This window comes from Trachymyrmex septentrionalis, unplaced genomic scaffold, assembly GCF_001594115.1.
Source record: "Trachymyrmex septentrionalis isolate Tsep2-gDNA-1 unplaced genomic scaffold, Tsep1.0 scaffold73, whole genome shotgun sequence".
Lineage (NCBI taxonomy): Eukaryota > Metazoa > Arthropoda > Insecta > Hymenoptera > Formicidae > Trachymyrmex > Trachymyrmex septentrionalis.
In genome coordinates this window covers 1791238-1815417 of record NW_017305916.1, presented here as the reverse complement: position 1 = coordinate 1815417, position 24180 = coordinate 1791238, and the positions used below count along the sequence as shown (strand labels likewise).

The following is a 24180-nucleotide window of genomic DNA, read 5'->3' as shown; positions in this document are numbered from 1 at the left end:
CAAAAAAAAAAAAAAAAAAAAAAAAAAAAAAAAAAAAAAAAAACACGAACCTATAAAAGAGACAAGCAGATTTATTCAAAATTCGATACAGTTGATTGTTCCTATTTTTAGTTTTTTAAATTAAACTAAGAATACATTGATGCACGTTTGCGACATTTCCTCTCTATCGCAAGAAATTGCTTTGATTCTTTTTATAAATCTAGGGCAAATCTTTTTCTGTAATATGTGTATCTTTTTTTTTTAATTTATTGGAGAATGTAATAAAAAGATTTAATTATAATTAGTCATCAAATGTGATGACTATATTTCTAATAGTTAATATAAAGAGTTTACAGTACGATTATGGATTTATGTACTGATTGCAAGATTCTTTCATTCTTTCTCGATTGATTCTCAATCAGATTCGCGATACAAGAATTCGAATATAACAAAACTTGGCAAACGTGAAAACGCGACGAGACAGTAATGTAGATTACGTAAGATTTACAAGCTTGTCCGTGCGGGTTAACAACATGTGTTTGATACACAAGAGTGCTCGTGTAATTTATCGCTCCATTCGCGAGACTTTCATACATTGAGTCTTCTAATAGTAATTTACGTAAGCAATTATGTAAGCAACGTTGTAGCTCGCTCGCCTACGCAAAGTCTCTACCGTGCAAAATATTACTTAATGCATTATTTGTTGATCTTCTTGTTGAGCGAATGCACTATTTTTTGACACTCCACAAACGCGTTTCATAAGAATCAAGGTAAAACAGAAGAAAATGGACTTTGGCCTTTCACAAAAATAGAATATGGCCCCAATTTTAACTATATTGACTTCAAGATATTTCGAGAATTCACGTGTAGTAAATTTCAGTTTTACTATGATCTCTTCAGAATCGAATTTCAGAAAAAATAGTAATACTCTAGTTATACATCGTATCTAATTTGTCTGTGATGAGAGCTTTTCGAATATTTAAACGCGGATATTTCTACGAGGACGTCAATGGCGATAAAATAAAATATAAGATAATTTATATTCCACTTATAAGTGAATTTAAAAGGTGTTTGAGACCTCTTTGTTTTTATGAGCAAGGACATCGATATAAAGGGTATAAAGGGCCTGGGGGACGATGCGTGGCCTTACCAAGGCATCAGCCCCTACAGGGAGTGTTCGAAGGGCCCGAGGATTCCTCCTCGTCGTATGCAGCGGCGAGCATCGCGCATGCATACCATGGTGACGTGTATATAGGCACGTACGAACGTACGCACGCAGGCACGCGTGTTGCCCCATAGGCTTAACACGCTCGCGCGAAAACTGCTTCGCTTTACGCACTACTGCGCGTACATCGGTTATCGGGAAAGCATGATCTTGCCTTGCTCCTTTAGCTCCTCCTTTACTCCTTTTTGGGCCGAGGCCGAAGCCTGACTGCGGTCCAACTGTGCACGGGACGCATAAACATCCAGCATCCTCGAGAATCTCTGCGCCCGTAGTCGGCGCATACGGAATCCGATCGGTGCTGAGAACGTAACATTTCAGTCGTATTTGATTCGTGATACTTATATCAAGTCTGTTGAAAACAATGAATTTGCAATAAACTACAATAGATAATGGATAAAAAAAGCGATTGGCTATATTTTATAACTGGTCATTATTCAAATAGGCAAATGGAATTTATTTATTGTGAGGGAAAATTAGAGAATTTTTTAAATTGGTTATTTAACTTTATAGTCGTTTCGGAATAAATTCTCAATAGATATCGTGAAATTTGTTAAATTCTTTGTGCCATTAAGCCTATATGATTCTGAGCAAGAAAAATTCGAATTAAATAGGAGAATTATATAAGAAAGTAATAATTTTATAGCAGGAATTATTTTAGAAAACTTATTAATAGAAGAAAGGTTTTGCTTTTAATGTGTACTGTTATTGTTATTAATTACAGCAACGCTTTTGTGCTCGAAATACTACATGTCTACTGAAGTTGTTATTCCTGCGCGTGTGTGGAGTTTTATTATGATTAGATAAATTAATCCTTTCTATTAATTAAGTTAAGTTAAAGTGATGGCTTATAAAATTATCTTACGTGGAACTTGTCGCAATTGTCTGGAATCTGCTTAAGTCTCCTTAAAATATATCATTAAATACAAAAATCTAAGAGATACACATTTTTTTTATATCAGACTTGACCTCAGATTTAAGAGAGATGAAATAACCTCTCAAAGCTAATACTTATATTTGATTCCTATAAATTAGAATGGTGAGATACGCAGAAAAATGTTTTAGATAAAACTTTTATTATTTTTTTATATATTTTATGACTATATATTTAGATTTTTTAAAAATTTAATATTTTAAAAATATTCCTATTTATATTTATTTTAAGGGATTGTTTTATCTCTTGAATTTGAGATTAGGACAATATAAAAAGTACGTGTCTTTTAGATTTATTAAACATCATATTTCAAAGAGAAATCAAATTCAAGAATCAAATTCGAATAGTTATGACTCCTTGATAGTTACGTTAAAAGTTACAAATAAACAAATAACAAAAAAGTTAAATTAAAAGTTAATTTAAAAAAGTATTGTATACGTATATTAAATTAAAATATAATTTTTTGAAATAAGATTACTTAAATAAAATTATAATATAGGTTTATTGAATAAATTTAGCAAGAAAATTTCAAATAAATTAGGTAGATATAATTATCATAAAAGAATATCTTGCATATTATTTAAATAAAATGTTAATAAATAAAACAGTGTTTTTAAATAAATTTTTTTTCCTTTTTTTTTGAAACTCAAGGGAAATACAAATAGGTTTGTACTAGCAAAGCATCGTGGCCCTTTCAATTGTTTAATGTTCAAAATTTTATAGAAAAAAAATATTGTTAAAAGAAATTTTTTTTACAAAAAAGATTTTAACTTAGAAAAAATTATTAAGTTGTAATTAATGTGTTTAAAAAAACAAATTAAAATTAAAAGTTAATTCATTTGAAATTAATTAAGTTAAAAGTTCTTAACTTTTTAACTTTATTATTTAACTTTTAACTATTTAATATTCAATCTTGACTTTTACATACACTGCCATTGCACGTGCAAGACGTATTACGTCATCGTATGCGCACACGTATTATTAGGGTTGCAGGATGTGTTACGCTTCCTTCCACCGTACCTGACATCTGATTCATGCACATATGTTAGTTATGTACGTGGATCATACGCGCGAAGCGACTCTGTTCGTTCATGCGTCGCGTCGCGTCGCGTCGCACGCGTCACAGGCACGTTCGCAATAATAATACTTGGTAAATGCTGAAGCGCTGAACAAAGAAAAAACATGCAGAGCAACAGGAGAACACGAGGCGCGAGGGGTTGAACGACATAGGCCTATATATGCGGGCGTTTTTTTCGTTGATCCTATTAGGGGATAGTGGATCAACTTTTGGTGGTTGAAACGTGTACCGATATTAAGGGAATTCAGCGATGCGAAAGATTCATACTCCAGATAAAGTCGAATTGTAATGTATGTATTCCGATTTCTTCTCTTTTGTTAAGATCTTAGTTAAAGAAGCTAGTTCAACAAATTTTGTTGATTAAAAATACGTAACAATTTAAGTGTTCTTAAAGTGTTCAAAATTTTACACATTTTTATCCTTTTCTTAATGTTATTAATTATTCTTTCTTTATCTTGCTTATTCACAGATGTTTAGTCAGTTTAATTTCTATCAAAGCTGATTTCAGTTATTTAAGCTTTTTTTTGAAAAAATTACTTTTATTGTCTTACGTATTTCTAATTTACATTTAATCGCAAGCAATTAAATAAAGAAGAAAAGTAATCTATACAAATACATGTTTTATTGTATTGATATATGTGAAGATAAACCAACAGAATAACGAAATTATTATTGTATTCCTCTAGTCATTAAACTTTTCATTTGAATTATTTCTTGCAACAATAAATTTATTTTACGAGAGAATAATTGTAAATAAATTTTAAAATTAAAGAAACATTATTTAAAAAATAAAAAGCATATATATATATAGAATTATCAATATTATTATAGAATTATATAGAAAATCAGTGCATGTTACTAACAGCAAACACAATTGATGACTAAATTTAAATATTTGATAAACTCAATCTTTTTGAAAAATCGAATTTAATAGAAAGGAAAATTGATTATTCAATCACATATTAAATCTATAGTTTAGCTTAAACGTAAGGAATCGAAAAGCGTGAAGGAAACTTGAGATACGGAAACTATACACAGATGTGACATGTATATGTTATACCTACATGAATAACCAAGTCTACACTAACACGATTATACGTGTCGAACACTTTAGCTGTGTATGCAGATTAGAAAGGTGGATTAGGAGTAGCGCGTAGACCACGAGCCAGCATCAGTTTATCTGGTACGCATTGGTAAATCACGGTTTAGAATCAACCGGGGAACAGACTAGTCGAGAAGGTGGCTAGAGGAGCTAAGCGAGCTTAGGTCAGCGCGGTAGAATGTCTAAATGCTATACCTGCCGCGACGCGATGCAATGCTACGAGTTTTCGTATATGGAGAGGCCATGTAAGGCCTCTTTGTTTCTCTCTTTTTCTTCTTCAAGAAGGGATCATTAATGATGCACGGCTAATGAATTTTGTAATCGTCTGTTTTTGATATCCGATTTTTATATTTGAAATACAATATAATAATTTGTGTATATATATATATATTGTAATAATTATTATAATATTACAATGTTAGAAGCATAGGTTTTAAAAAAGTCTATACTTAAGAAAAATTATAAGGAAATAAATAAGGTAAAATTTTATTTTTGTATCTATATGGGGTATTATCGTAGCTGTACACACAAGATTCGTATAACTGAAAAAGATTCAAGAAATGAATTTATGAAGATGCTAAATAAAATTACTTATAATTTTTCTAAGATTTGATGTATAAGTTTTCATTTGCTATAATAGAAATTTGGAAAAATTTTTAATATCACTATTTTTAAAATATATTATATATCAATTCAAATCAAACATTATTATATTATAGTTATAATTAATGTTATTAATATCAAGATTGAAAGATTAATTTAAAGCTTTTCTTCTTTTTTCCTTCTTCATAATTTATACAAAAAATAAAAACTTATACATATATTCAAAAGTTAAAGAAAATTGATATTTTTATTTTTAATAACTTAGAAGTTGTATCATATCTACGAAGAAAAAGCTTGAATTTATAATTAAAGAGTAATCTTTAAGTTAGTTTTAAAAAAATAAAAGTTAAAAGTTGATATAAATTTAATTCATTTAATTATAAAATCTACTATTTAAAGTTTTTTTTTTAAAGAATAGATTAAAATATTATTTTAACTGATAAAATATAGATAAGAGCACTTTTGCAACTGATATCGATCCCGTATTTTTTGCATATTCAATAAGCTTACACTATGCGAACGTTCTATCATTTAACGAGAGAAGGAAAGTGGAAGCGTTTTTGAAGTATAGTTTATTGCAAAAGATAGTCCTTTGTGCTTATATTAAGAATTCTAAACTTTAACTTCAGACAAGATTTTTTCAAAAAAATAATAAAATATTAAAATATAAAAATTTTTAAGTCATCGTATTAATTAATCATTTGATAAAATAATTAAGCTTAAAAAAAGGAGAAAAAAGTTAAGTATTACAATGTTTTAGAATTTAAATTAATCGATTTTTTTCCGATATATAGATGATATAATTAGAATTGATGCGTTTTTATTGTCATCTCGACAATGCAGCAGACAGCAATTTTGTACATGGATTTGTATTAATCTGAAATATATTATATAAGCTTTGTATTGGAAAAATTGATTGATCCCGAAACATTGTAATACTTAATTTTTTTCCTCTTTTATTTGAGATTTATTATTCTGTAAAGCGGTTAATCGGTCTATGATATTAAAATTTTTATACTTATTGTTTATTTAAAAAAACTAAGAGGTATTTGAAGCTAAAGGGCTTGGGATTCTTAATATAACTACGAAGGATTATCTTTTGCAACAAACTGCATTTAAAAATCACGTTTTCACTTCTGATGCTCTTTTGTGAGCTATCAAGTAACACTTTCAAGAAGTAATATTTCCGGGATGTCAAAGCCTTGAAATTGCATCGACATGTGTAATTATTATTATAAATTAAAATGATAGTAGTAGTCAAATAGTAGTAGTAATGGAAGAAATGAGTGAGATACCAGTCTCTACATGTTTGAGTTAAAAGCCGGTATTCATAATCGGATCTTATATTTGAAACCATTTTAAGTATAGTTTTAAGATGTCACGAACCAATCAGACAACCGCATTAGCATTTTAATATTTTTTTTAACATTACTTTTTTAACATTAGGACAATCTTAAAATAAGAACGGATTATAAATACCGTCCAAAGAATCACCCAAAAAATTCCTCTTTGACTCTCGTTAAATGAATACAGATTATGAAATTTTTTCGAACGTATACAAGATGAGGAATTTAAATGACTTGTCAATTACGAATCCATCGTTTTCACATGAAGTCGCACGATATCTCTAAACGACTGTCAAATATAAAACAAATATTTATTTAATTGTATAACGCTCTAATTACTGGTTGTATAACTGCGATATGCAGTAAATATATTAATTTTATTAAAATAAAATGTTTTATTTTTTAATTTTTGTTGTGCTATATAGTACCTTGCTCTATAGTACCTATCGATGACGTCATTAACAATTGTAATCATTTATAGTAACTTGTAGTATTTTGTGAAAATTTCTTAAAAACTTTTAAAAAGTTGGAAAATTGACATTTTATTAATAATGAGTTATCTAAAAATTTAATTTTCTATTTAATTTTACAAAAATTAGATTTAAAAAAATTCAATTTACACTCCAAAGGAAGTCTTGTTGCACTAATTGAAATTCTAATAAATTCAACTAGAAAAATATTTTATAATTTTAAATAAACAAATTTGACTTATAGTTAAAGCTATTAAACATTCTAGTTGAGATAATCAGAAATTCAATTATAATAAACCTGTTTTAAATTTTATGAAGTTTGAAATGAAGGTTTTTCAAAGGAAGCAGTGGAAAATCAAGTGCTATTTTTTAATTTTTTATAATATTTCTCAAATTTCCATGCTTGAATTGATGAAAAAATCGAATATACGTAATGCTGACAAATAGCATGAATTTCATTATCGTAAAGCTATTAAAACAATATGATGTTTTATAGAATTTAGTTCAATATTTTTTACCCTATATATCATAAACGTAGATGGGAGAAAACGGAAACGGAAAGTGGAAATCGTTCGATCAGGTCTGCAGCGTTCGTCGATTTTACATTGATCGCCGATAGTTGGTCATCGTTTCGCGGTGTACGCGTTCGGCGGCACATCCCGCGATAACCATAAGCACGTCCGACATGTGGATACGCTCATTCATTGGATTCCGAGTGAGATAGCATTACGGAGCGAAAAGAGACAAAAACACCGTTGCGATTGCGAGAAACGGAGACGAGGAAAGCCAAAAGGAGGGAGAGAGTGAGAGGTCCTGCCAACCTCCATCGCAGTATGGTAGCCTGCTACATCAGGCAGCCTCTTTTCCGATAATTTGCCACTCATTAACATAAAACCGGACCACATGACAAGTGGAAACGAATGTCAAACGATTGAGACCGCGTTTATGAGAAGGACGGGCATCGTGCCTCTTCTTACTGCTGGACGAGGAAGATATAAATGATCTGCGCGTTGTAAAAGGGAATATAAAATTATGCGAATAATAGATTTAAGAATAACACGGCTTATAACGAAAATATATATTTCTATCACAAATCGTATTATTTTTACATCTTTTTGTTTGACTAATTTATATGCTTCTTTTACAGTATGTTGTAAGTAAAATAGTATAATCAGTAATTCAGCAACAAATATCCAGACAACTAATAAATACAGAATTACAATTATAGCAAAGTCACTATGCGTTAGCCGTGCAAAATTAATAATTACGAATGAAATTATTAGATTCAAAGATCTCTTAATAAATAAAATAAGTGTGATACGTTGTCACTGCGTTCTGTTTATGATTTGTTTATCAATGTTAGTTATATTCTGTTTCTTTTCTGAAGAAGAAAAAATATATTAATTAGATTATTTATAAATTAGATTATTTATAAATTATAATATAAACTAGTTATAGAATGTCAATATATCTTGAATTGTCATTACGGCGTATAATGTACTATATTCGCACAAGGTCGCCGCGCTATTTGTTATCATTCATTCGACTTAAAGAAGTACATAGATAGCGGAGCATTATCTGTCTTTCAAAGTGGAATAATTGTTTTAAATAGTTAAAATTATTTAGCCCACAATTATTAACCTTTATATTTATAATAATTAACCTTTAAAATTAATGAGTTGCAAGCGTATCGAAATAGTGTACATATTTAAAATATAATTCTGTATGATCTAATTACCAATATGACCTTCTCGTTTTTGCAGGAATAAATTACAAGATGAATTTAACAGATAGCACTAATAATACTAAAACTAATAATACTAAAACTGCTATACATGAACTTAGCAAAGTTGAATATAAAAGCACATAAATATTTTAATATTTAAATATTCTTTACAATATTGCATTTAGTTTATATTTTTATCGCAACGTTTTATATGATACGCTATTTTTCTTAAAATCTTTACTGCACCAATACAAATATTTGAAAATATCTTATATATTTTTTTATATTTTGTAGAAATATTTCTTTTTCTGAAACTGACTATCAGTTTTCAATCTTGGACTCAGCAAAAAATAAAAAAAATTACTTAAGTAAACCATATAGAGTCCAGTTACTTTATACGTATATTTGTTGAGGTAATGAGGTAATTGTTGAGGTCACTGTGCGTATGCAATGCTGAATTTTAATTGTATATATTACTCAACTAAAAATAGGAAACACTTTAGAACACGTTCAAAATTCAGAAAACCTTAACTCGGTGAAAAATTATCGCAGATAAAAAATAAAAAAAGCATTTTAAAGATTGAATTCTTTACTCTTTTTCTCACTCTTGAAATCGGTAATAGATATTTCAATTTGACTGATCTTTTACGGAGCTATACGGACGCAAATGGATACCTGTTAAATCTGAAAATTTTGTACAAATTTCATAACGGTCTATGGCGTGAAGTAAATATCATACAAAAATGCGGTTTTGATAGCCCAAAGAGTGAATCTTTACCTTCAATTTGCTTTTTTATTGAGTGCCGTACAATTTTTCTTCACCAAATTATTGAAGATTGAAGCGAAAGTGGTCATTTTTTCTTCAATGTTCAATAACTCGGTGAAGAAAAATTGTACGGCATTCAATAAAAAAGCAAATTAAAGATAAAGATTCACTCTTTCGACTGTTGCAAACCGCATTTTTGTGTGGATTTTATTTCACGCCATAGATCTTCGTAAAGTTTGTAAAAATTTTTCAGATTTGACGAATATCTATTTATATCTGTATATTTCCATAAAAAATCAATCAGATTGAAATATCAATTATGAATTCCGAAAGTAGAAATTTTAAGCTTTTAAATGCTTTTTCGATTTTTTGTCTACAATAATTTTTCACCGAGATGATGTTCTAAATATTACTCAATTTTGAGTGTGTTCTAAGATGATCCCTATTTTTTGTTGAGTAGTATATATTTATGTACATGTTTATTACATATCTTAATAAATCATTAAATCGACCTTATTAATATCATCGTATTACATGGTTTTAAAGTAAAGTTCCCGATATCATTTTCAAATTTCTTATTATTACAGAAACGATGCAGTGCGATAAATCAACTTCGTCACGTAATGTTGTGACGCTTTTAATTATATTGTTAATAATTATTTTTTAAATTTCTTATTAAAACATATTTTAATATTTATCAACTACATAACGTAAAAATTTAACGTAATTTATTACAATATAAAATGCGTAATCGTGAGGTTTGTTTAATCGAAATTTGTCACTATACAGAGCATTCAGCCGTGTGGCGCATTTTTGGATTGCATTCCGTGAATTTTTACATTCAATTTTAACTCGCATTTATTCAATCACCCAAAAATGCGAGTGTTGAAAATGTTGCGTACAATATGTGATTGACGTTTCGGTAATTGGTACGCGAATGACTGAAGTTAATTTTAGTGAGTTAAATTTTAGTGAGTAATAAATGTTATGTCGGAGTGTGTGAGTATTATAAATGAGCAGCAACAAAGATGGAGGAACTAGAAGCGAAGGAGACGCGACATCGTGTTAGTCCGTTAAATTATTATTAAAATAAAAAAAATTGAATAGCGTGAGAAGATTTATACTTACAATAACATGTAGTTTAATATATATAGTTAACAGACAGTGTAGGTCCAAAACACAAAAGGTTGTTTTTTATTCTTCCTCATTAGGGTACACTAGAAGTTTCTTTTTTGCTTTCGCCAAATATCAAATATGTACCTATCACACTTGAAGTTCAGCGCAGAAAATAGCCCTAATATAGGTGTATTAAGTCTTAAGAAATTGATCACAATCGAATGTGAGAAGAATAATTGACTGTGGTTGATCAGTTATTGTTGGTTTAAGACTTACTACATCTATTATGTTTCGGAACTAAAGATGTCTTTTAGACATGAGTCGTGAGTTACTTTCTTTTCTTTCTCAAGTATTTAAACTAAAAGATCATAAGCTAGATATTTCGGGTCTGAAGTACGGAATTCACAAATATAATTTAACAGTGCTTGAAAGCGTCGAAACTATCGACCTTTATCTTTTGCGTCTGTGAGAGGAATTTCTGGTACGCCGACTATGCATAGTTGGCTCGAGTTTGCAGCTCGCTCGTAGTAACTGTAGTAAGTGGGCACTATCGTATTTGGGAGCGAAGTATTTGCGCGCGTAAACAGGTTCCGTCGAATTGGCGAGACGAAATCGTTACTTCGCGATCGGAAGTATCCGGAAGTATCGACGATCTCATCAATTTCCGCTCCAACTTGCACTGCATCGCTCGCGCTCTTCTCCAAATCAATTGAGATGAAACTTTGTACGACCGCGTTCGTCTAATGGAAACCGTAAAAAGGAAACTTCATGATAGAAGAAAAAATCGTGACAGAAACGATGCTTGATCTCTTTTATCTGGCTTGAATTTAGTTAAATATAATACACGATTATAATAGTTAATTCAACTAGGCAAAAGCTAAGTACAGTCTATTTATTGTAACTCAAAGCAGTTACTGTGTAGCTTTAATCGCGTTTAAAATGGTTAGATCGTTGATAGCCCGATTCCGTTAGCATGACAGCTTGACTTGATCTGTGTTCTTAAAGCAGAAATTACGTGAAAGATATTTTTATTTAGAGATAATTAATTGCACGATTTTTATGGACTGTTTATTGATGCGAATAATTATTCTGTTTGCGATAAATGATGGAAAAAGTTACGGGTGATTTACGGCTCGATAATTTTCGACGACTAAACTTCAAGCGCAGGCGGCATGACCGCAAAGTTTCGTTATTTATAGGCCAACCTGAGTTCTCTTCTGGGGTGCGTTCACCGCGCGATCGCAGCCAGATTCCAGCGTTTATTATGTTACGAGACGCGTGGTGCTATGTTATGTGAAGAAATTCGCGCGACTGAATATGTTCACGCACGTGGGCCGCGTATCGACGTCGACAAAATTAAATTTTTGGATACCGTTCTGAATGTGATATCTGATATTTCGATTTGAATTTCACAGAGCACTTAGAACATTATCGCTACGAAAGTTTCATTTGTAATTCTGACATCGCATCATACTGTTAGTTTTTCACGATTTTTTATAAATATTTTCCAAATCATGTAAAAACTCATTTCTACATAATATAAGGTGTGCTATATTTTATATTATAATATAAGCTTTTTATTGACAGTAGCAAAGAATTATACTTACACGGAAAACAGTTTTTGATGAAACATTCGATCCTTTTTAGAAATTTTATCATCGATGTATCACGGTTTATTTAAAAGTGCAAATTTTGGCAATGACGTGGAAGATGACGTATCTATGCTTCAGTGAAAAAGCTTTTTCTAGATAGATGACGACGATATGTATAAATATAAACTAGTGACGGGATAAATACGCGGTAACATTTTTACTAAGTTTACACTTATACCGATATATGTAGAATTTTCATTCATAGAACATTTGTTTAACAATTATGGATGATACAATAGGATGTTAAATTTTATATATTAATTCTGAATTTTATGTATTTATCTCAAAGTTATAAATTTTATGTATGATAGATTAACTAATCCATAAGATTTCAATAACGTTGATAAAACCTACACCTTTGATGATTCTAGAAACTCTCTGATTTTCATGTCTGATAAAAAGTTATAATACGTGATTTTTATATAATTAAAAAAATTTATTTTTTGAAAATCTTAATCGTAGATTTTATATAAATGCATCAAATAAATGTTATTATGTACGTGACTGTTTCATTATAAAATCACAAAATAAATTGCTTTCAAAAACTTTGAAGAAAGCTTATAATCTATATTTTGATTGTTAAGTTTATAGCCTAAATTTTGATTGTGAAAATCAGGATTATAGTTCTTCATGTGTGCTGTATACGTTATGTATCTTTTCCCACATTATTGAAAGGAAAGAAAAAAAAAGTTTTAACCTCTCGCGATTGAAAGAAAAGATTGAAGGAAAAAAACCATACACACACACACACACACACACACACACACACACACACACACACAAATATCTATATATATATATACCTATATATATCTATTAAAAATTATATCGTGATAAATATTTTAATAACAAAAAAGTTGTACATGCTGTAGAGCTTTTATTATCATTTTTGTATTTAGTGAGGAAAAAACAATTAAGAATTTATTTGGTTCAAATTATCAAAACAAATTTTATTTATTGTTATTCATATTATTAATGCAACGATAGTAAATTATGCACATGACGTTAGTGTTACGTAAAACCAGATACAATAAAACAATAGTAGCGTTGAACGACGTCATAAAATGTTATTATGTTCGGCTTCAAGAGGCGTTAGAGAGTGTTATAGTCGTTTATGACACTCACAGTACACTCACAGTAGATGCGACATTGAACTTAACTCGTTAATAACTTCCGGTCATGATTGAAACGAACGCAAGTATATTGTGTTATAAAAAACAGTTAATGTGTTAATAAAGTTTGTAATTCATTTTTGTTAAAAATTGTAAAATGTATGTGTATTATGTGTTATATTATTTTAAAAACCCAAACTCACGGAAATTTTAAAAATATAGTGACCTTTTAAAAATAGAAATTTTAAGTTTTAAAAATCTTGTATTAAAATTTCGTTCACTTTTAATGAAATTATATCTGTTTGAATTTTGAAGTTCATACCAATTTTTGATCGGACCCAATATATTATTGACAATTTAAATTTCTTATTAGAGTACAATAATCAAAATTGTTAATATTAACATAGAAAGATGTTCGATTAAAAAAATAGAATGTACAATAATGTCCATATAAAATTAAGTTTATTTGGTAATATGTACTATAAGAAATTATTATTTTTTTATACGATACACAATATAATTTTTTTGATACATATATTTTAATAAAGATTTTTTACTTTGACTTATACTGTCGCATAAAAATAATTGTCTTTATGTTTTATATAGATTGAAATAACTTCGAAGATAAATGGATTATTTAATAGATTTGCGAGATTGTTTTATGGACATTTCTTGTTATAATTCGTAACGCGTTAAATTTTTATATAGACTATGATTATGAAGGACGGATCTATAATATTAAATGATCTGAAATATTTGCACGAGGGTCAAGCGGTCAAGTAACGCTTGTTACAAGGTGATCAATTATAAAATTTTATTCTTTTTAAAGAATTTTATTAACAAAAATGAGTAAATTATTAAGATATAATTGTGCCAATTTTGAAACATGAAATATGTGTTATGCCATCGTTTTCTTGTATGCAATTTTACACATATCTGCTTAGCAAATATTTTCATTGGCGTTGCACTACAAATTTTACAACCTATCAGTAACACTTTCAAAAGAAATTTTGACTTCTACATTTGTTTAAATGTTCCAAATTATTTATTTTTATGTAGCAAGTGATTTAAACGTAATTTAGAAAAAAAATTTAATTTAGAAAGAGAAATTAATTAATTGATTTGAAATTATTGCTGTAACGTTATAAAATCATTAATGGAAACTCACCTAGAACGCAAGACGTAAAAAGAATTCGGAAGACGAACCTCTTCATGGTACGAAAGTCTTCGATAGCGCCGATGCGTAAGTTTTGATTTCAACAGCACGCTAAATTGAGATAAGAAGAGCAACGCGATTTATTTCAAAAACACGCGTTCTTATCTATATTTAGATCGCACTTCACTAATAGGGCCGGTTGTACCGAGAAAGAGCGATACTAGAGAACAGTGAAGACTGTTTGCTGTGGTACCGAAGTAATGGTACTTTTCCGGTCTCGTTATCAGCTGTATCGCGATGCCATGCAATCGAGGGCCAATTTGACAAAATCACAGGCAATTCTTAATGCAACAATTTATTCTTTTCTCGCAAATTCTCTTTTTTTTTACAATATTTTATAAATTAAACTGCATTATTAATAATTTCCATCGGTCTATCAATTTTTCGCGAAATTGGCACAAAAAGAGTTGAGAAGTGTTACTTCGTGAAATATTTTTGAGCGTGAAAGACTTTTTTGATAATAATAAAAAAATTAAATTGGAACAATGAATTCAGAAACATTCGCGACTAGACATTATCCGTTCCACGATTATCGGTATAAACGTTGTCGAAGCGATGCGCGACACGAGGGAGACTGATCGCGCTCAACTCTAATTTTCTGTCTCTTCCTCCTCCTCACTTCTTCATGTTAGACTGCCTCCTATGGCTGCAGAGGTGGCAGTGTCTCCTTGAAAATTCATAGTATTTTTTCATAGGATTATGACGTAAAGTGAAAAGTATATTATTGGCAAGAAAATAATAAAATATATTTTTCAGAAATAAAGAGATAAAAAGTTCACAAATTTTATGATTGCTGCAATAATTAATTAAATTCTAATTTTTTAATTTTTATTTTCTTGTTTACACTATGTATAATTGTTGCTGTACATTTATTGAAGAAATAAAAAATTTTATAGATTGCACAGCAGTAAAGCAAAATTATTATAATGTGCATTATCAAATAGAGATCTTACTTTAATTTAATAAAGGGTATTTAAATTATTAACTAGTATAACTACGATTAATTCATGATTACGAATGTTTTAAATAATTCTTTAAGTACAATTTGAAGTTAGTCAGTAGAAAGTGAAATTACTCGTAATGTATAGGCGATTTTAAATTTTCTGATTGTGTATATGTGATCACATGCTTAATAAAATAAAAACCTGCTTAAAGGGCGTTATTATAAGAATTCGTTAGATGCAATGATAATTCATTTAAGATTGTCAAATCTTGATTTAACATTGATATAATTAACATAATTACAGTAATCATTCCATAATATTTAATTTTTATTATATTTTATTACATCATAATTATGTATTTTAATTTAAAACAAAATTTATGAAGTTTTTATATCATGTTTATAAAACTATACATTAAACTGTATCGATTGCTAATTATTATTGATTCTAAAAATTGGAATAAAATTGGATTCTAAAATTGGGAGAATGGAAATTGACAGTGGATTATAATGTATTATCAATATTTATTTATTTCACTGATCATGACAAAGTAATAATTACGTAAAGCTGTTAAAAGTAAAACCCCGTTATCACTAGATTGTATATTATATTTACAAGTATAGTTTGTATCTGACAAAACTTTTTATGTGACATATTTTTTTTTCTTTAATATATATATTTTTTCATATATATATTATTTCATATATATATACATATATTATCCTGTAAATATATATACATATATGTATGTATCTATATATATATCACATCCAATATATGTATATATATATTTCTTCTGGCGCACAATCGCTTCTCGTTCAAAGATCAAGCGAGTAAAGCTAATAAAGTTTTGTTTTTTTTCCATTTCTCTTGTTATCTTATTCAAATAAACAAATTGTAAGCGCCATCACTCCCACAAGAAAAGATTATTGTACCCAAAACCCCGTTCAGTGAAGTAGTCCAAGTAAAATACTCTAGTAACAATAAATTATTAAATATCTATTCACAAATGTATGTATAGGCTATTATTATTACTATCATTATCATCGCCGGACACTGCCATTCTCGCTATCATTCTCGATGTCATTATCACTATTTTTATATATACACCATCTACGGCTTACTGTACCTGTGTGTTATTAATGTGGGGACCGGAAGTTTGCAAGATTTCATGGTAAAATTTTAAGAATTGAAACGTATTGTGAGACGATAGTCACCTGTGGGTCGCTATGAACATCTATTACGAGTATCAAAGTTCACCATAAAATCTAATTGTTAACAATTCATTTCAATTATTATCAATAAATGAATTATCTATAATACCAAATAAACCTTGTGTTACAAATGAATTTTCTCTATGACATCTTCTGGTATAGAGATATCATATATTTATTTGCGAATCATTTCGAGTGAGTTACACCAATAGTTAACTAGTCATATACAATAGTCAGTATACAAAAATAATAGTTTAAGCACACATAAAATGTAAAATATATTACTATTTTAAACAAAGATCATTTTAATTGTAGATCCTTCCTGGATTACATTGTTAATTACAATAGTAAAATAAAAATTTAATCATTTTAATGATTAATGTTGATTATTGGTGTAACACTTTTTTAGATTTTTTAATATAAATGCTTGATAAAATGGTATTGACATCTAACAAACATCATGGATAGAACCTCTTGGAGGTCGACGCAGTCTGACATAAAAAACGAAAATAATATGATTATTATCAACTGTCACGCTTTAAATTCAATGTATAATCACGCATCTAATCATTTTGCTTCATTTGGACGCGTAAGAGTGAACGTTTACGCGCGGTTTGTGCGCGTGTATGTATCTCATAATATAAATCTCCTATTTGTTTATTTGTCTATCTGTGTGTTTGTTTGTTTGTGTGTGTGTGTGTGTGTGTGTTTTCTATTTTGCGTTTGAAGATGATGTTTCGAAGTCTCGCCTTTGGAACCTCATCTTATCGGAAAACCGTCGCGCTACAGCTCTGCATTATGTATACATTAAGTAACTTTCCGGCCGTTCTCATCATCGATAAGTGCGATGCTGATTGTTCGAAAATTCAATAAGAGACACCATCAGGGTCAAATTTACTGAAGAAAAATGTTTTACAAAAGCTCATTCATGAGATGGACTTGTAAAAAGTCAGAGTCTCTTTGCGATTGCTAGTCACGATTGATATCACTGAAAAGAAGTTCTTTTAACTGTAATTACAATTGTAAGTCCGATCCTGAACACGAAAATGTGTGTCTTTGAGATATATGCTACTGTTTGTATATAATTGTTTCTCGTTGGATATTGCAAAATCCAATTTGGACGAATCAATTCTTACAATTGGTATAAGCGCTATACAATTATATGGTGTTTCTTCTACAATCCCATTCTGTATCTCGCACTCTTCGTATAGAATATGACTTTCTTGTAATCTTTATATACACTCTCTACCTCTCATTAGACTTTGCTAGTTAATTGTCTGCTAGTTAACTGTTTTACAACTACGATATTCGACTGACTTGCAATGATGATCGCCGTTGCAAACGCGCGACCGCATTCGTACATTCGGTCTACACCCTTTTCAGATTTTCCTTTTTATTTCATTCTCTACTTCGATTAGCACACCATACAAAAAGCACGCACGCTCGCACCGCAATCGTGAGAATGACAGTTTGGTTTGTATACTTTCTCCTTTCTTCCTTTGTTAAAAAATTCAGGAGGTTGGGAGAGATTGGACTCGATAGCAAAATTGTTGGATAGTCAAAATCTTTTTGAGGAATATCGATAAAAAACGGGGAAAGAGACGCGTTAAGTGTTAGTGTTACAAAACTTTGTATGGGACGTTTTTTTAAACGATGGTTCGACGATTTATCGCTATTTTCCTCTCTTCTTTTTATTTTTTATTTTTTTTTGATTGACTGACAGTTTTATTTTCAAAGTTTTACAAAACAAGTTTATATTGATGCTTGGTATAGACGTAAAATTTATCCTCATTCGGCTATATAAAAGCAGTTCACACATAGTTTCAATTAATACACTGAATTCGTACGCGATCAAAACTTAACATTTGAAAAAATAGAGACATTCTCACAGAATACTAAATAGGTGTCATTAACAATTTGATACATTAATTTAATCTATTTCTTATAATGTGATAAAATATTCCACAATTATTAAGATTTTCTTAATAATGCTTTTTCATCTGTTTTTGGAGAGTTAAATTTCTCCAACGTAACTATTGATGAAAAAGAAAGGAATGCTAATGAATCATCGATTACCCTGCCGTGATTTTTAGAGGATATTAAAAATGTTAATGTTACAAATATACATTTAAGTGTGAAGTAGATCGCTTGGCGCTGCGGCTGAAAAAGGAAATGGCAAAGCATTCACATTCTCGCAATATATTTTTCTATTTTCATAGCTCTCTCGCTCATTTTCTCACATTCTCGCTTTCTTTTATTTTTGCTATTTACAAACGTGTAGCTTAAATAACGTTCGTTAATATTTTCATTCTGCTTTTTCTCACTCTCAATTTTCTCGCTCTCGCTCTCTCTCTCTCTCTCTCTCTCTCTCTCTCACTTTTTCTCTCTTTTCTTTACCTAAAATAATTATTTTAATTTAAAATGTATCAATTCGCTCTAAGCGCGAAGACTAATTCTTCTTTATCCTCTTCATTAATTTGCGATTTTATTATGTACACAATGGGTCAAAATTGAAATAAATCGCATAATAACGTTTATAAATAAACATCTTTTATATCGTAAAGTGAACATTTGTATAAGTTATAATGAATGAATGAAAATAGAAGAAGAACAAATGCAATCGTATATAGTTTCGTCGCAGCAGAAATGTTTTTTGCAATATAATATTATGAAAAGAAAGAATTAGCTAAAAAAGCGCTTTGTCAATTCGAAATAAATTTCTTAAATCTTCTGTCGCTGTATAATTTTAATCCACTGTGTATCGTCATATTATCATATATTATATATACACATATGTATATATGTCTGTCGGTTCCATCACTGCCGAACGAGAATTGTCAGTATCGTTCAATATGTCGTGAACTTGTCTGGCTTATAAAGAGGGAGCTGGGCGGTACAGAGGACTGCCCTTGATAGGAAGCACATGAGCCTCGGAGTTGAATACCCAGTCGTCCAGACTTATGAGATCGTCGTCGCTGAAGAGCAAATAAAGATACTGGAAAAAGAACAAAATATTTTCACATTTCATATTTTCGTATCTATTATTATACTTTCATGACATACGTATATTTTTATTAAACTCCCCTTTTCTCTTCTTATTTCAAGTATTAAATAATATTTTTTATTGGAAAATTTCTTTACCGTTATATTATATCTACTTCATATTGCTTCTATAAATGCTTTAATTAAAAAAATATTATAAATATTATTATATATTATATATTATAAATCTGATAAAAAAATATTATGTCAAAAATATTTATATAGATTAAATAGAAAATAAATGGTAATTACACAAGGAAAAAACAATTTTGCTAAAGTATTTAAAAATTTAGATAGATATAAAAATAATTTTGTATCTACTAGATAGATCTAATAATAATTCTATTGAAAGAAACAATTTTAATTCTTTAGGAAATTCAAGTATGATAAATAATGCTGAAAAAATTTTGACATTCTAATTACAATTAGTTTGAATGTTCATAATTATTTTGATAGTTTAAAAAAATTTGATTTTCAGATCTGTATAGCTAAATTTTTTAATTCTTTAGTAAAACCATTCTTTCCATGCAATAGTATCAATCAAATTGCTATGTTAAATGTACTATGTTAAATGTAAATTTATGAGGTGCCGCCATTATTGAAAATGTCTAAATATTAAACATTTAAGTCAGTCTTTACGAGAAATAACATAAACCGAATCGAAATGATGTTTCTTTCTTTTTACCTTCAATGTCTCAGCAAAGAAGTAACTTTGTTGGACGTCGTCTTTCGCCGAGTCGACTAGGTAAACATTGTTAAGTCCTGTGAATCCTCCGGGAACTCGACAATGTTTTTCCAATGCTTGAACCGCCTCCCAACCCCATTCGCGATATTTTGGATCCTTTGTTAACCGCCACATTACGAAGTAAGATTCGAAGGTCTGTGAAGAAGTATCTTGTTTTACTATCCAGTAAATATATCGATTTTTCTTATAAAAAACGATCTTCAATAAAACAAAACAAAAAAACTATTTTCTATATACTTTATGATTTTTGTTATAAATTTACAAACTTATGATAATTAAAATAACTAAATTTTTTATTTAATAAAAAAAAGAAAATATATCATATTTACATAAATGAAGTTAAATTCATGTACAATATATTTTTTCGCAATTTAACATGGTTTGTAAAATAATTTTCTAATATGGAAGACTCTTTTTTTCTTTCTTTCACTTTTAGAAAAAAACGTAACTGTGATAGTAATATTTTATAAATTTGCGCTAGTTTTACTTTAGGATGAGAGCGCGGGCGACTTACCTCAGGTCGTAGAATGTAATATTTTTCGCCATTTTTTAAGCTTCTGGCCTCGTTGCCTTCGATAAAGTGGAAAGCTTCAGGGCCAAGTTTCGTAGCGCTTCTGTCATATGATTCATGACACGTGTTGGTCAAACCAGCGGCGATGTTCATATATTTTTCAGACAACTCGTTTTCTAAAGTTTTAGCGCCCAGAGCAAACATACCGCCTATAAAACATGCAATAACAATTTTATTAACGGAAGGTTTCTTTTGTTGAATTAGCTTTTTATATATTAATATAAAGACGTAAAGTAATTCTATTTTATAATGCTAAAGCTTTTTAATCGAGTAAACAATTCTATAATTAATATCATAAAGTTGAACGGTAGATACTTAATGGAGTGTTTGTAAATGGATCATTTTGTAACATGTACTTGAGTATCATTGCGCAAGGTTGACTATTATGCTGTAAAAATCATGGTAATTACATTAATGCAAATTAAAACTTACCGGCGAAGCAAGCCAAGTGACCCATTTTATGCTCAAGCCTGTCATATTTTAAATCCGACACGTAGACAAGTTTGCCAGGGGATGTTTTGATCATATGCTGGGTTATAGCGGTTATAGCATCGTCGTACATTTCACGTGCTTCGACATCTTCCTTGCCTGACTGGATCCAAGCTTTCAATAGATACTCATAGAAACTGTCGCCGAGCCCACCGAGCGACATATGATCTGTAATTTCCATAAAAAAATTTCTGTCGTAAGTAAATTTTATGCGAATTCCAAAGAATCTCTGTTTTCTTTTTTATATAAAAAAATTCCTTAACAAAATCAATTTCTAATATAATTTCTAGATAAATATGTCAGTTAATAGCTTTTGTAATATGAGAGATTAAAGAATAAAAAGCTTTCCAAATTAATAAAAAGAACTTTACTTGGATTAAAGAATAAGAGAATAAAGAAATGAAAGAAAAGTACGGAGAATCTGGGATTATAATATCATCTTATTATATTCTCTTCAAATTAAGGAAAAAAAAATTCTACATACACCTTTTAAAATATTGTCAAAGTTAATTTATAATTAATTATTAAATAAATTTATGTAATCTGTATAATAATTTGTATCAGTATCGATATACTTAATAAATACATTTATTTATAATAATTAGTATTAATAATAAAATATTCACAAAAATCATTAACTCAATTTTAGATTTTGAAGTATTAATATTCTTTTAAATAAAGATTAAAAGATTAAAAATGAGCGCACCTACTTTGTCATGCGTTATATTAAAGAATGTTTTAGAATGTGAATAATAAGATTTGCTTTCTCCTATTCAAAAATTTCTAGTGTACCAATTTTGCTCTTATTTTCTATTCTTTTCATGTTATAAAGCGAAATTAAAGACTTGCGGGCGACTCATTTTGCAAGATAAAACGGCTGTTCGCGACTGCTTTAAAAGAGATACCACTTTAAAACGGATAGCAACGGTAATCGTTGCGAGATAAAGGAATGTGGAAGAATCTTTTCCCGGAAAAAGAGGAGTTTGTTCTCCACGCTACAGGTCTACTTCGATCACGTTTGAGGAAGGCGAAACAAAGGGCACATTTCTTCATTTCTACTGGGTTAATTCCTAGGTGCCTTGGGCTAAAAGCATGGTTCTCACTTTATGTGAAATCTGTGATAAAAGGACGTACAGTTTCGCTTTATCTTTCTGTTCACTACTTCCTCGATACGAACATTACCTCCAGTGAAAATGCATGAAGATTAGAGCCACATGAGATTAAACTTCCGTTAAACGAATGTTAATTATGATTTCGAAGTTGACAAGTTACATTTTGAACACTGATTTTTATTCGCAAAGGCACAATACGCGTCTTGTTCATTTTACATCTTGTTATTAAAAAAACTCAATAGTATATTGATTTTTATTGTTATACGTAAAGAAAAAAGTGCTCAATCAAACAAAATTGATGACGAAAAGATTGATGACGTTTTCATTGGCAGAGATATAAAGGTTCACCAAATAAATTGCATATTGTTATGACAATACATTTTATCAGTAAAGTTGCATTAAATAATGAGAGTTATTACATCAAATACATGTATTAATTGTATAAAAATTTTTTGGTTTGTTATATATTTGTTTAAATGTAGCTTAATCAAAAAGTCAATGTTATTTATTTGAGCAACGTTTTCTTTTTAATTTATAATACGAGTGTCCAAAAGAAATCGTGAAAAATGTGGGAAAGATGTGTGATGAGGCTAGATACTGAACGGTTTGGATGATATATATCTTCAAGGATTTCGTCATACGTGCAGTAAGAAGGTACACAGGCGCAGGGGATTTGGGATCCGAGGCAGAGGATGATAAATGCGATATTCAAGATCGGCTATAGTAAAGACGGTGCCGACGCCGCAGCGGAGCATCTTTTCGCGAAGCAACATGAGCCAATGCTTGCAATACGAAATAGTGAAAAAAGCGGGACGATTGAAGTTGTGCGGATTTTCTACTCTGCGGCTATGCGAAAACTATTTTCACGATATGATTGATAGCAATCAGAATTAAAAATATATTTTGTGCAAAATATACGCATACAAAGATTTATTAAATTGTAATAATAAGTCTCAAATATATTTATCGATTTGATATTGTCTGCTTGAAGATATTCAAAGATTTTTTTAAATCACGAATTTAAAATGCAAATATGAATATGAAAACGTTATTGTCATTCATGTCTACGCAAAAATAATAGAATAGTATAAAGTGAGAATAAAGCAATTAATTCTATGATGTAGAAACGGATACGTATACTTATCTGTGTAGGAACGACAGAAATACACAATATTCTACATTTCAAAATACACTCCTTTATAATGAATGATTTATAAATAATTTTCTAAGTAAATTATCTTTGCGTGCTGGAACATGTGCGCGCATACACACACGTACACATACTTGCGAATATTGATAAAAAATATAGAACATATATATAAATATAACGCAAATTATTGAGACACTTACGTTGACCCCATTTTCCTGTTCTTGGATGGATATAATTCGGATATAGACCCTTTGGTTTATCCAGACTCTTCAAGACTTTCCTTACATTTTCAACTTTGCTCTTGAACACTGGATTATTCGTTATATCGCTCAAGTAGGTAAACTCAAGATGCATTGTCCCGATTTCGGATAAAATACTGCAACCGCTGCTCGCCCAACCGTAATTCTTACTGGCCTGAAAAATAAGCACAAGTTTCCAGCTAGAACAACACATTGCAAGATATAAAATGTTCAACGTAATAAACGTATAGATTAAGTATAACAATATTTTAGAAAATTATAATATTTAAATAGTAATAGAGTAATATAAAAAATTTTGCTCTATAATAAGAAAGAAAGAAAGAAAGATAAA

The 24180-nt window shown here is 29.6% G+C and overlaps 2 protein-coding genes across 3 annotated transcripts in view; both read right to left on the bottom strand.

The window, feature by feature from the left end:
• The window catches only part of LOC108753919 (xaa-Pro aminopeptidase 1-like), a 35861-nt gene extending 20988 nt beyond the window's left edge, over nucleotides 1-14873 (bottom strand). The window contains exon 1 of the mRNA XM_018495908.1: nucleotides 14275-14873. Coding sequence (XP_018351410.1) covers nucleotides 14275-14320 — 46 coding nt within the window. The 5' untranslated portion in view covers nucleotides 14321-14873. The remainder of the gene's footprint in view (nucleotides 1-14274) is intronic.
• A 4346-nt stretch (nucleotides 14874-19219) lies between these two features.
• LOC108753888 (mannosyl-oligosaccharide 1,2-alpha-mannosidase IA) overlaps nucleotides 19220-24180 on the bottom strand; it is a 619733-nt gene continuing 614772 nt past the window's right edge. For both annotated transcript variants that reach the window (XM_018495850.1, XM_018495851.1), the window contains 5 exons: nucleotides 23790-24003; nucleotides 21271-21495; nucleotides 20782-20987; nucleotides 20208-20402; nucleotides 19220-19475 (listed from right to left, as the gene is read on the bottom strand). In XM_018495850.1, coding sequence (XP_018351352.1) covers nucleotides 19353-19475; nucleotides 20208-20402; nucleotides 20782-20987; nucleotides 21271-21495; nucleotides 23790-24003 — 963 coding nt within the window. In that variant the 3' untranslated portion in view covers nucleotides 19220-19352. The remainder of the gene's footprint in view (nucleotides 19476-20207; nucleotides 20403-20781; nucleotides 20988-21270; nucleotides 21496-23789; nucleotides 24004-24180) is intronic.